The sequence below is a fragment of the Hemitrygon akajei genome, chromosome 11, assembly GCF_048418815.1.
Source record: "Hemitrygon akajei chromosome 11, sHemAka1.3, whole genome shotgun sequence".
NCBI classification, from domain to species: domain Eukaryota; kingdom Metazoa; phylum Chordata; class Chondrichthyes; order Myliobatiformes; family Dasyatidae; genus Hemitrygon; species Hemitrygon akajei.
Window position 1 is genome coordinate 139,459,496 of NC_133134.1, and position 15,059 is coordinate 139,474,554.

Here is a 15,059-nt window from a genome sequence, read left to right on the forward strand (position 1 = left end):
TCCTAATCTCAATGACCGAGCTGGTGATGGCCACTGCTGGAGCAATCATCAGTAGGGATATGGCCAAATGTGGTGCTGAAACAGTTAGAAATATTGGTTCCCCTGATACCTAATACTTTTCTTATCGAACACACGCTCTCTACTGAGTGACAAGATGCGGATGGCATTGACGTGGCCTTTTGTTTTGTTCAGCCTCAGCCAACATCACCCCACTCCCAGCCTCCCACTCCTCTCCCCTGTCTTTCTCCCATTTCAAACGTGCAAGAAGTGCAACCCAGACAATGCCACAACAGCAAGAGGAGGGAAATGTTGAATACCTATCCAAACTTGTTTCTGTCCTTGACTTTTGCTACAGAGGACTCAGATGCCTGATGGAGAAGGTTGCAGAGAAAGGCTGAAATACTTGTAAAATGACACTTTTAGGACAATGGGTTGAAGGTGAGACAACCTATGCACAGCTTTAAGGAGCATGATGATCCGGGCTCCAGCCTGGATCAGTCAGTGCATGGAACCCATCCTGTGCAGGGTGGAACTCATGGCTAATTTGATAAGCTCACTAACTCTGTTAGTTGTTTCCGATGGCCAATGGCAGTTTCTGCTGCAGCAAAAGCGATGGTCACGCATTGTCTGAAAACAGCAGGGGAATTCAGAATGGTGTCATGCAATCTGTCATGAAAGACTGGTGCCAACACAGGTTGCAGAGTGCAAGTGATGCTGAAGTGTAGCTGTGGGGAAGTAACTGTAACTCCGTGACATTCAGATGCATTGATCCTCCCACAATTGCCATTCACACAGTGTCTTTTCGGTTGCCTGTCAATTCACCGGCCTATTTTGTTACCATTCAGGATGAGAAGGTGCTGACCATAGCCAGACTGATCAGAGTTGCTCATGATTATCAACAAACCTTGTCAGCTATCATCTTCACTGAACTTCTGCAGCCTTCTCCCAACCATGCTGCAGTCACTGGGGTGGAACGAGACAGAATCACGAGAACAGGCAAAGCCATACCAGCAGACAGATATGAAGGATATGAGCAAAGATGATTGGTTATCGATTGTGTGTAATATGACAAATGATTATTTAATTGTGTGCTCAGGTTTACAATGTGGCCAAGTTGACATTGTGAAGACCAGTGACAGAGAGGAGTTAAGCAGTGTGGCCATTCTGGTGCCTGGGGAATGAGAAGCAGGTACCCCCCCTTGTTACCAGTTATAATTGTAACAACTAAAGCATAGAGGCACAAGGAGGAAAGTTAAACAGCTTTTCTTTGTGCTTGGACTCTCTTCATCTTGTGCAATTGTTTAATCTTCCTCTTCATACCTCTGTGCTTCAGTTTTTGTAACAATAGCTGGTAACGGGTTGTTTCTTAGGATAGCAAAGAAGCAGCAGATGAGAGCGGATTTGCACACTACCCAAGAGAACAGTGAATAAGATGTAGGATCAAGCTTCATATTTCAAACCTTCTATTAACCACTTAAGGGATTCACATGATACACAGGCTGAGTTGTGAAATGTTCTTTAGCCTTGTCCCTGCCGACTACTCCTTCAATAGCAGTAAATATAACTGAGTCAGTCCTTTGTATTCACAAGAGTTTTATTTTACAACCTGGCAGCAAAGATTGGATATGTGCAAGCCGCTATCAATCTGAAATTGGTAGCTATATCTATGGTATAAGGCAAAATGCTGAGCGGCAACTACTAAAAATTAAATTTCTGTAATTGAAATCAATTTTTTTTCAGAAGGTTTACTTCTCCTTTCTGGTTCTGTTTAATCTCTTCTGCACTTTCATAAGCATCACTGTATTTCTGTCTCGACTGCGTTCATCTTGACTCTTTCTCTCATTCTCAAACCCATATGATATTCAATCTAAATTTAAAATCTAAATCTAAACATTTGTTCGTGCTTTTATGGAAGGGTAGTTAAATAATGAATGTAGTGGCAGTACAAAGGTATTCCGAATTAAATAAATTTATTTTTTAACAAAGCTTTAATTGAAGTTACTACTTATTTGAATATCCATCAAATCAGATTGTGATCAGCAAGTGAGAAAGCAATAAAAAGCAAGTTCTGAAACAATGTCGGGAAGCATGGCTTCACAGAGCCATTTACTCCTGGGGGCAGAGTTGGTAATATTTGGCTTTTTAAAGGTAGTTGCCAAAATTTGGCTTCACATAGATATTATTTTGGTTTTAGTGCTGATCAATTACTTAAATCATTCGGTAATCTGGTGCTCAGGAATGTGCCATGAGCAATAACTAATTATTATTATAGGGCAATAGTTTCCCCTTGTGATCCATGTGCCTTATTGTTCACACACTTGGGATTGGTTAAGTGTTGGATTTGATTTATAACAATAGTGCAAAAGTACTTTATTAGATTAGCTAGCTGTTATGAACCATGCCCCATTTTATCACTTTCCAATTTTCCACTGGCAAAATAAAGCAATTCAGTGTGTTGAGGCTGGATGCAAATTATAAAGATGTTTAATTTTATGGGCAACCAATAAATGTAAAAATGATTGAACATAATGTAAACTCTTTTAATCCATTAAATTCAATTTACCCCACATACCACAGAAAATAATAGATTACCACTGCAGTTGTGGCTGAATTTGATCATTTCCCCCTACTCTGAATTTTAGTTTAACTCAGAATTTAGCATGAGTGACGTTTTGCTTCCTAACCTTGTCTAACTGCTTTGATCTAGCTAAATTGGCTGATTTTTACATATCCTCTGTTCTTCTTTCTGCAACCACGCTCAGAGAAAATGAAAGTGGTGTTTATCTCTCACCCCCACTCTCTGTACACGAGGTCATAGAGTAATGCAGCACAGAAACAGGCCCTTTGGCCCATCTTGTCCATGCTGACAATGGTGCCTGTGTTTGGTCCATACCTCTCCAAACACTTTCTATTCACATACTTACCAGAATATCTTCCAAGTGTTGTTATTGTACCTGTTGCAACCACTTTCTCTGGCAGCTCATTCCTTTTATGCACCACACTCTGTGTAAAGTTACTCCTCAAGTTCCATTTCAATCTTTCACTTCTCACCTTACACCCCTGCCTTTTCAGTTTTTAGGACACCTTCCATAGGAAAATTATTGTGATATTTCGGCCCATCTAACCCCTTATGATGTTATACACCTCTACAAGGTCACCCCTCAGTTTACATTCCAAGGAATAAAGTCTCGGCCTGCTCAACCTCTCTGTTTCACCCAGTCCCTTTCATTCCTGGCAGCATTTCTTTAACCTCTCTGCACTCATTTCAGTTTAACTGGAAAAGAAATGCTAATCACCATCTACTTTTACCAAAATACCCGTTGTTATAAAGTCTGGAATGAGTTGATTGATTTTTGTATCTATTCAGAACGGATCACAAACACCAATTCCATACGCAGTTCAGCTGGTTTTAACAAAATTTTCAATCACTGGCTTACACAAAGATAAGCTTCTTGTTGTCTCATGCTGATTGTACTCTAAGCAGAATTTTGTGCTGTGTGAACCCATTTTGACTTAAAACACAGTGGACATTGCTGCAGAAGCTTGCCATTGTCCAACTGTGTTCATTTTCCAGAACTATTGGTTATCTTCTTGAAGCAGTTGTAATCCAAAACAGCAAGCCCTGTGCAACAGCAAGCTCTCATTTGCCATATTTTCATCACATGGGTTTGGCTTGTATGTACTGAGGAGGCAGGGTTCTGTTGGCAAAGCCATATAAAGCAAAATTCTGATAATTTGCAGTCCAAGTATTTGGAAATCCAAATGGTGTGGCACTTGCCTCATCAGGTAATATTTGCTGCTCTCCCTTTCCACTCACTCAGTTCCCACGCGCTTCCTTCATTGGTTTCCACACTCCATTCCTACTGACTGGGGCCCGTCTTTCCAGCACACTGGGTTACACACTCCAGTTCCACTTACCAAGGCATCAGCTTCTGTTCTCCTTTTACAGTCACCTGGACTCCCTTTCAGGTTCTCTGCATGGGGGGGGGTGGGGGGGTGAGCTCTACTAATGGAGCTATCCATGTTTCTCCACAGATGTCTTGGAATTCTGCCCTCGTTGCAGATTGAATTGGCAACAGAATTTTCTGCCCTGCTGTTTGTGCTGCTGACTACTTTTTGCTTCCCCAGTAGAGTCTAGTGAGGCAACTTGCATGTCCACAGATTCCTGGCTCTCTGGTTAAGGCGGGCCGATTGAAATTTATGGGAGGAAGTGGCTGCTGAGACCATGTTAAATCAACAATTTATTTGATTTAAATAAATTAGTTTGAAAGTATTTAGGCTAAGTATTTAGTTTTTAGGCTAAGTCATGATTTTATACCTCAAACTACCGGTACTTTTAATACTTCCTGAGCATCTTGAATGCCAGAGACATTTGCTGACATTTGATTTGCTTAATGTGAAAGCATTGACAGCTGGTGGGTCTATGGTCATGGTCTTGAAGTGGTTCTGTGAGCACAACCAGCTGGTTCTGCTGAGAGATATCCTACACTGTACTGTGCTGGCCATATCAATGTGCTGGGAATTGGGTTCCTGCTGTGAGAATGTGCCTGGGAACATGTTGGAAGGAATGAAAACCGTAGAGAATGACAGATCTGCCTCATGTTTCCGGGTCAGAGCTCAGCAATTCGGAATTTCAATCACGTATGTTGTAAATTTAAGGGTACAAATCAGGTTATATTTTCTATTGGTCCTAAAGTTTCCTTAGGTACTCCTATCAGATTACGCCTGGATAAAATCTTCATCAAGTTAGATTACTTTGGCCCAACAATATAGACAAAGTAGATGTGGTGGGCCTTATTTCATCACCATTCTGTCACAATAGGCACCCAAATGCACCAGAGTATGGATAGTTGGTGCAGGCCCTTTAAATATTCTGGCCCACTCCACTAGTTTGTGGCCATGTCTTGGCGCTAAGATTTGGATATTTAAAGAGCATCTCAACTCAGGTTCAGTGCTCGTTTGTCAGCTCAAATTTGGTTCAGTGTGCGATTGCTTTAAGGATGTCTGTCTCATTTGGATTCTCATCTAGTTTAGCCTGGTTCTCATCTAGCATCTAGTCAAGAACCTTGTTCTCTTCTCAGTCTTGAAATCATGTCTCAGTTCTAGTCTCGGATACTGCAGCACCTGGGTCCGTGCCTTCCTCACCTGGGCCACTCGTCACAGTTCCTCAATAACTGTCCCATGGGCTGGTGCTTGTCAACATCTGTGTAACATTATCTCTTTTAACAAAATAAAGTAATAACACAGACTTCATAGATTTCTGAGCTGAGAGGAGTTTCACAAAATTGCAGTGCTTAATCTCTGATTCATTGCAGCTGTGCTTTGTGACTTCCATTTAAAGTTATGTTTATGAATGGTCTGCAACTGAACGGGAGTACAAATTTAGAAGTTAAATAAACGTATTAATGTATCCATATGATTTTTTAAAGCAGTTGGATTATTTTTGGAACTAGTATAATTTCAGGGAAACATAATAGAAGTATGCATGTGATGTTCAATGTAGTGAAAGAGACGAAAACCTGGAAAATACATGAGCGTGGCCTCCACCAGGAAAAAAATGCCAGCAGACATAATTTGATAGAGGATTGCAGCTAACTTGTTTGCCAGTTTTCTCCCCACGACTGCCGAGCAGGCGAGAGAGAAGTGTGTTCTGTGTGGTGTGATCCTAAACATTGATGGAGTGAAAGTAATTAGTCACTTTGAGATCAGTTTTTAATTTCCGGTCCACTTCCATTCCAATGGAACAAGATGACATGGTATCTCAACAGACATTTACCCCATTGGGTGCGATCGCTCGGGTCGAGTAAGGTGTTCTCTTCAGGGGTTGTCAATTGGCGGGTCCTTGGGTGACTGTAGAGGCTGATCTGGGATCCACATATTCTGGTGTGGTGCGGTGCGGGCACAAGTACGTAGTGGCTGCGGCTAGTGTTTGGGTCTTCTGGTTGTCCAGTCAATCCTTTTGCAGCTGCTGCTTGTCCTCTGCAGCACAGCAGAGATCATTTACGTATTGACATGTAGCACAACTCCCTCCAGGTGTATCTACTGAGTGCAATGTCTCTCCAGTCTTGAGATGTAGTGTTGAATTTCTTCAGTCTGATTTGATGTTATCTTTGAAACAATTCCTTTGCGCACCCCATACTACAATAATGACAAATGAAAATATGCTTGAAGATCATACCTGCAGATCCTCCCACTGCCAAAATCAACTCAGCAATTAAAATTGGTGAATACTTAATAATCCCTTCAGGAATAGATGTCTGCGCTGCAGTCTTGGGGGAGAGAATTAGCAAGAAAGTTAGCTGCAGCCCTTTATCAAATTAAGCAACACACGCAAAATGTGTGAGGAACTCAGCAGGGCAGGTAGCATCTATGGAAAAGGGGCCAGTCAATGTTTCGTGCTGAAACCCTTCAACAGGACAGATTATGCTGTTTCATGTAGAATTACTAATTTCAAGACCGTAAGACCATAAGTTATAGGAGCAGAATTAGGCCATTTGGCCCATTGAGTCTGCTCTGTCATTTCATCGTGTCTGACCCATTTCCCTTCTAGCCCCAATCTCCTGCTTTCTGCCCGTCTCTTCATGCCCTGACCAGTCAATAATCTATTAATATCTGCCTTAAATATACGTAAAGACTTGGCCTGCACAGATGCCAGTGGCAACGAATTCTGCAGATTCAGCACTCTCTGGCTAAAGAAATTCCTCCTCATCTCCATTCTAAAAGGATACTCCTCTAATCTGATACTGTGTCTTCTGGTCCTATACTCTCCCAGCATAGGAAATATCTTCTCCACATCCACTCATTTTGTAGAAGACATTAAATCCTAATTAAGTGAGTAAAATCATCAAACTGATTTCCAATTTTGTTCGGTGAGTTTCCTGACACGTGTAATGCTGTATTTCCTCTGGTTTGTGTGCACTATGCCTGGGAGGGCGCAGACGTTGAGCTGCATTCAGGTACAGTGACCAGAGTGATGAGAGTTTCATTGGATGCTCAGGCAACTTAGTATTTAATTCACAGAGAGGGAATTGATGCCAGACCTTAATGCCTTCATGGTAATAATTAAAATATTGAATTTTGTGAAAGCATATGCTCTCAATTCTCACACCTTTGCTGCTGTGTGTGACAAGTTGATTACTGTCACCGATTTTATCCTGCTCAAGTCCAATGACTTACTCCTAGTAAAGCAGTGAACCGAATGCTTGAATCGTGGTGCAATTTTAAATCTTTCTGTTTCAACAATTCATTGAAACACACCCAATATTTAAAAAATTAATGTAAAATAGTTTCTACTAATTCAGCAGAGCAAAAGAAAGGTTTAATTTTTGACGGTATCAAATAAGCTAAGTTTCAGCCATCTACTGCCATCAACTTCATAGTTCCCGCACCCGCACCTCCCATTTCTACCTCCTACCCAAAATCCACAAACCTGCCTCTCCAGGTAGACCCATTGTTTCAGCTTATTCCTGTCCCAATGAACTCATATCTGTATTCCTCGACTCTGTTTTATCCCCCCGGTTCAATCCCTTCCCACCTACATCCGTGACACCTCAGACACTCTTGATCTTCTCAAGATTTTCAGGTTCCCTGGCCCCCATCATTGTATGTCCAGTCCCTATACACCTTCATCCCCCACCAGGAAGGCTTCAAGGTTTTCCGTTTCTTTCTGGACACCAGACCCAATCAGTTCCCCTCCACCAACACTCGCCTCTGCCTAGTAGAACTTATCCTCACACTAAATAATATCTCATTCGGATCTTCCCACTTCTTTCAAACAGAAGGGGTAGCCATGGGCACTCCCATGGGTCCCAGCTATGCCTGCCTGTTTGTCGGCTACATGGAGCAGTCTATGTTCCAAGCCTACACTGGTGACCATCCCATACTTTTCCTACACTACGTCGATGACTGCATTGGTGCTGCTCCTGCACCCTTGCTGAACTCGTCAATTTCATCCACTTTGCTTCTAACTTCCACCCTACCCTTAAATTCACCTGATCCATTTCCGACATATCCCTTCCCTTTTTCGATCTCACTGTCTCTACCTTTGGAGACAGCTTAGCCACTGATGTCTATTATAAACCAATGGACTCTCACAGCTACCTGGACTGACTATACCTCAATCCACCCTGCTACTTGTAAAAACACCATCCCCTTCTCTCAATTCCTCCATCTCCACCACATCTGCTCTCAGGATGAGGCTTTTCATTCTAGAATGAAGAAGATGTCCTCCTTTTTCAAAGAAAGGGGCTTCGTTCTTCCACCATCAACACTGCCCTTAACCGCATCGCTTCCATTTCACACACGTCTGTCCTCACCCCATCCTCCCACCACCCTACCAGGGATAGGGTTCCTCTTGTCCTCACCTACCGCCCCACCAGCCTCTGCATCCAGCACATAATTCTCCAAAACTTCCGCCACCTCCAAATGGATCCCACCAACAAACACATCTTTCTCTCCCCCTCCCCCCCAAATTACTGCTTTTTGCAGCAATTGCTCCCTATGCGACTCTCTTGCCCACTCATCCCTCCCCACCGATCTCCCTCCTGGCACTTATCCTTGTGAGCAGAACAAGTGTTACACCTGCCCCTCCACCTCCTCCCTCACTACCAGTCAGGGCCCCAAACCATCCTTTCAGGTGAGGTGACACTTCACCTGTGAGTTTGTTGGGGTCATATACCGTGTTTGGTGCTCCCGGTGTGACCTCTTGTATATCAGTGAGACCCGACGTAGATTGAGAGACAGCTTCGCTGACCATCTACACTCCACCCGCCAAAACAAGCGGGATCTCCCAGTCGCCACCCATTTTTATTCCACTTCCCATTCCCATTTCGATATGTCCATCCATGGCCTCCTCCACTTTCGGGAAAAGCCCACATTTAGGTTGGAGGAACAACAACCTAGATTCCGTTTGGGTAGCCTCAAACCTGATGGCATGAACATCGATTTCTCAAACTTCTAGTAATGCCTCTTCCCCACCCCCTCGCCATTTCCTATCCCCTTGTCCCTCTCTCATGTTTCCTCCTTGCCTGCCCATCACCTCTGGTGCTCCTCCCCTCTTTTTTCCTTTCTTCCAAGGCCTTCTGTCTCTTTCACTAATCAGCTTCCTAGCTCTTTGCTTCATCACCCCGCTCCAAGTTTCGCCTATTGAATGGCGTTGCTCTCTACCCTCCACCCACCTTTCAAATTTACTCCTCAGCTTTTTTTCTCCAGTCCTGCCAAAGGCTTTCGGCCTGAAATGTCGACTGTACTTTTTTCCATAGATGCTGCCTGGCCTGCTGAGTTTCTTCAGCATTTTTTGTTTTGTGTATTGCTTGAGTTTTAGATAATTCAACTTAATTAAACTCCAGTGATAAACTTTAATTTAATTTCAAACTTTTATGCATAATTCTAGCAATGAAAATAGACAAAAGCAGCTGGGACCTTAAAAGAGGTCTATATCAGTCTCTGAAGGAAGCTGACCAGGTCTTTGCATCAAAAAGCTTGACTAACAATGTCTGAGACCACTTGCAAAACTAAAGCTTATGTACTGAACCTGAGACAGAAGACTCCATTTTTAAGCTCTCTATATTGAATGTCTTCATTTTGTTTTTTCCCTGTGACATTAATCTGAATGTATGACAGATATTTTTCTACCTTTGAATCTTGTTAGAATACAGTTATATCTGTAACATTGCAAGATCGGCTAAAGAATAACTGAACTGAAATATAGTACTAGTCAGCAATGTCACCAGGCCAACAATGCCTCCGGTATTGATCTTCTTTGTTCCATTTAACTTGCTCAAAGTTCTCAGTAAACTAGATCTGACTTTTTAGAATATTTTGAACTATGAATAACTGATAACAATTGATGCATTGGCCTGAAATGTCAACTGTTTATTCCAATCCATATGTACTACCTGACCTGCTGAGCTCCTTCAGCACATTGTGTTTATTGCTCTAGATTTCCAGCATCTGCAGAACCTCTTGTGTCTATGAATAACTGATCTGCTTTTGTTTTGCTATTTGACTTTGGATAATCTAGTTTCCAAAAGTATTAACCTGTTACCAATCTGCTTTAAAATATTGTCAATAAAACTTCACCAATTACAGCAAGTACTGAATTTCCTGTGTAGATCATGATATTAGTTGATAAATTGAAATGTTATCTGAAAGTTACTTTTTTAAGTCATGAAATAATCAGATACACATACCATAGTTGTGACCTGTTTTGCATTCAGAACTGATTTCAGATTTATTCCCGTGTTCATTAACAGCAAGCTTGTATTGACATGAGAGTATCGTGCTGGAATAAATCGCCATAGGGACATGTCCTGTCATTCTGAAAGAAATCGAACTGAATTGATTCCTGTCTTCCATACTAAACTGAAAATGCCACAAGGCAAAGACAGTACATCTGAATGAATGAGTAGCTGATAAAGAACAACAGAACACTTGCTCTTGGCAGAGCTAATATCCTTGATGACTTAATGGATTTATGCATGTTGAATAATTAGTTCATCTAGATTTGAAAATATTGAGTTTTCTTATTGGGCAGTTTTCCCATTGATGAGTTAACTGCCTTTATTCAGAATTCCCATTGTAACTGCAATGGGAACATAAAGGAAAATATTTTCATTGTAACTATGGCATTTTTTAACTTTGTGTTTGAATTTATTTCCTGGAGATATTATTACATTTAAATGGCTCCAAAGGGAAATCTTCCAGTGCATGTATTCTGTAAAATGTTCAAACGCTAGTTTCAAAATACAGTTCTTTCCACAGGTCGGGCACTACTGAGGCTAAACGGTGAAAAGCTGGAACGGATGGGAATAGTGCAGGAAGGTCAAAGGCAAGAGGTACTTCAGCAGGTTCTACAGCTGCAGGTACGAGAGGAAGTGAGAAACCTACAACTACTTAGACAAGGTAAATTCAGCTCCATCGTGTCAGCAGCATCATCTCGAGATTTCCAGACTGGGTTCTTGCAGCAAATGTGATGCATGCTTTCAAGTTAGTGCTGTGTAAACACGCAGCTAGTTACTTGACACATTCTTGTCAAGTTGTGCATTCTTTACTTTTGTCCATAAAAATCTTGGAAGTTTACTGTTGGAAGAGCAAGCTAATACAAATGCTTGGAAAAAAAATGCTGGGAATAGTCAACAGGTCATCAACCATCAGTGGAAAGACAAACCAAGATAATGCTTTAGATTGATGACCTTTCATCAGATGGGGGAGTCTATAACGGAAAAATGTTTGCAAACGTGTGTAACATTCTTCTCTGGAATTTTGATCAAGCAGTTAACTTGATTAAATCAATGTCTAAGACCTCTATAGATATAGGAGACAAATTCTGAATAAAGCATGTCTGTCAATTAATATTGGTAACGGCAGTTTTAAACCTGAGATTTTGCAACCTATCTAAAACTGAACTGAAAAGACATAATAAAACCTTTGTGCTTTATTCAAGTTATGCCAAGAATTAGTCTTTCTGATTTACAAACATGCAGTAGATCTGATTCATGCTATTAAACTTCAAAAATACCAATTAATGGAGCATTACTTTTTCAGTAGGTTTCACAGAATTTATCAGTGAATAGTTTATTGAACATACTTATGGACAGGAACAATATTAAGCTTCATTCAAATTAGTTTTTTGCAGTTTGTAAAGCAAACATTGAAAGTATTACATATTTTTGAAATTACACCTCTGTATGAACCACTCCAAGAAGTCTGTAATGATATGGAATAAACTAGCTGCAAAGTCTTTCTAATAGCATTTCGCTTCTTAACCCACACAATTTAGACAGCTCAGTCAACAAACTCTGAACATACTTGATGAAAAGCAATGTGCCTAAGAATCAAGGAGCAAATACAGGACCAACAATCACACCTCAGATTCCTTTTATTGCCAGACCCACACAATATCCATTCCTTTAAGGCCTAATTTGTCAATAATCCCTGCTGAGCAGGCTGCAAGTCTTTGGTGACTTACTTCCAATACATGTAGTTGATGTGCCATTTGTATTTCACACTAATGGACACAAAAAAAACAATTACGGAATGCTGTGTTGGGAAATGTATGATAATGCATTTTGGTGAAAGGAACAATAGTGCGGACGATTATCTAAATTGGGATCAAACATCAGAGGTGCAGAGGGACTGAGGAGTCCTTGTGCAAGACTCCCAGAAGATTAATTCACAGGTTGAGTCTGTGGTAAAGAAGGCAAAAGCAATGTTGGCATTTATTTCAAGGAGAATAGAATATAAAAACAAGGAGAAAATGCTGAGGCTTTATAAGACACTAGTTAGGCCTTTGTATTGTCAATGGTTTGGGGCCCCATTTCTTAGAAAGTATGTGTTGTCATTGGAGCAAGTCCAGAGGAGGTTCATGAGGATGATTCTGGGAATGAAGGGGTTAACATATGAGGAGTGTTTGGCAGCTTTGAGTCTGTATTCACTGGAATTTAGAAGATCTCATTGAAATCTACCGAATGTTGAAAGGACTAGACAGGGTGGATGTGGAGAGGATGTTTCCTATGGTGGGGGTATCCACAACTAGAGGAAACAGCCTCAAAATTGAGGGACAACCCTTTAAAACAGAAGTAAAGAGGATTTTTTTTTAAGCCAGAGAATGGTAAATCTGTGGAATGCTCTGCCACAGACTCCGGTGAAGTCCAAGTCCGTTCGTATATTTAAGGTGGTAGTTGATCATTTCCTGATCAGTCAGGGCATCAAAGGATATGGAGAGAAAGCAGGTGTATGGGGTTGAATGGGATCCAGAATCAGCTATGACGGAATGGAGGAGCAGACTGATTCAGATGGGCTGAATGGCCTAAACCTGCTCCTATGTCTTATGGTCTAATTAAATACTATTGCTAATTATGCGTGATGAATTTTAACGATATGAGTTTAATGAAAACTGGATGGATGTGCAGAGAACAAAACTGAATTAAGGTCAGCTTAGTGTAAATGATGCGAGATGTTTCACTGATGGGTTTGTTTCCAGGCTGTATGTGTGTTGGGCTCCTGAACCAAAGGGGATAACTTCACTCAGCTCACTTGTCCCATCATTGAAATGTTCCCACAACCTATGAACTCACTTTCAAGGACACCTTATCTCATGTTCTCGATATTTATTACTTTTTAAAATTATTATTATTTCTTTCTTAGTGTTTTTGCACGTGCTGTTGTCTTTTGCATGTTGAATGATCGCCCAATTTGGTGCAGGCTTTCATTGATACTATTCTAATTATTATTCAATTATGGATTTATTGAGTATGCCCACAAGAAAATGTATCTCAGGGTTGCATATGGTGACATATATGTACTTTGGTAATACATTTACTTTGAACTTGAATTCTCGGAGAAAAGTAGGCATCGCTTCAAAAGGAATGTCAAAAAAAATCAAGTAATTTATTTTCACTGTAATTCATGTATCTTGAATCCAAGTTGTAAACTGAAGTCATTCAGTGGTGAGTAATTATTTGAATCCAGTAATAAGAAAAATCAACTGGGTGGAAAATGTGTCAGATGACATTAGTAATTAATGAATTTATATGATTTTCTTCCTCATTGCCTTCATTAAAAAAGACAGAACAAATTCATACCAATCAGTTATGGAGTCGTTGAATCATAAGAGTAATACAACATGGAAACAGGGGCTTCAGCCTGACTGGTATGTGCTGACCATAGCATTCTCCTTGCTAGTCCTAGTCTGGCCCAGGACCCTCCATGTACCTTTCTAAATGCCTTTGAAATGGTGCAATTGTACCTGCTTCACCCACTTCCTTTGACAAATCACTCCAGGTACTCACTGCCCTCTGTGTGAAGAAGTTAACTCTCAGTGCTCATTTAAATCTCTCTCCTCCATGTCCTTTAGTTTGGGACTACTGAACCCTGGAGAGAAGCGTATGACCATCCACCTCATCTGTACATCACATGATTTTATAAACTTCTTTGAGGTCACCGCTCATTCTTCTATACTCCAAGGAATAAAGACCCAGCATGACCAACCTGTCCCTGTCACTCAGGCCTTATAGTCCAGGCAGCATCTTTATGCCCTCTCCAGCTAGACAATGTGAGTAAAACTGTACAGAATTCTCCAAGTGCGGTTATATAAGTGAAGACTTACATAATTGCAACATAATGTCTCTGCTCCTGAATTCAATGTCCTGACTGATGAAGGCCAGCATGCTAAATGCTTTCTTCATTACTCTTTCTGCTAGCATGGCCACTTTCAGCAAACTCTGCATTTGTACTCTCAGGTCTCTCTGTTCCACAAGGCTCATCAATGCCTTGCCATTCACTGTATTGGTCCTATCCTGACTCCTGGGGCACCCCACTCGTCACAAGCCTCCACTCAGAGAATTGACCTTCAAGAACCACTCTATACTTCCTACCATTGAGCCAATTCTGAATTGGCTTCGATAGCTCCCCCTGAATGGCATGCAACCTAATCTTCCAGATCAGCCTGTCGTGCAGGATCTTGTCAAAGGCCTTACTTACTAAATTCCATATAGACAACATCCACTGCCCTAACTTCATCTATCACCTTTGTTATCTCTTCAAAAATCTCCAAAATATTCATCAGATATGACCTTACGTGCACAAAATTATGCTGACTCTTCCTGACCAGGCCTAGACTATCAAAAGCTTGTCTCTCGGAATTCCTTCCGAGACCTTCCCTACAACTGAAATCAGGCTCACTGATTTGTAACTTCCTGGTCTGTTTTTTCTAGACTTCTTGAATAATGGCCACCCTCCAGTCTTCTGGAATTTCCCCAGTGACTAACAATGAAGCAACTATCTCTGCAAGGGCTTCCACAATTTCTTCACTGGCATTCCATAAAATTCAGGAGTGCACTTGGTCAGCCCTGTAGATTTGCCCACCTTAACACACTTAAATGCTGCAAATAACTCTTTTCTCATAATATACATGTGTTCCAAGATTTCATACTTGTTACATCAATACTTCGGCATCCATGATATTCCCCTTAGTAAACACTGAGGAGAAATAGACTTTCAAAATCATGGCCTTCTCCTTGATTGTTTTTAAAAGCACCTTGTTTCTCCCTAGTCATCTT

General features: G+C 41.1%; 1 protein-coding gene across 3 annotated transcripts in view; it reads left to right on the forward strand.

Annotated features, from left to right (window-relative positions):
* samd10b (sterile alpha motif domain containing 10b) overlaps nt 1–15,059 on the forward strand; it is a 115,055-nt gene that overhangs the window by 79,279 nt on the left and 20,717 nt on the right. For 2 of the 3 annotated variants that reach the window (XM_073061793.1, XM_073061792.1), the window contains exon 4: nt 10,762–10,902. In XM_073061793.1, the coding sequence (XP_072917894.1) occupies nt 10,762–10,902 (141 nt within the window). The remainder of the gene's footprint in view (nt 1–10,761; nt 10,903–15,059) is intronic. The other variant, XM_073061794.1, reaches the window with a different exon arrangement.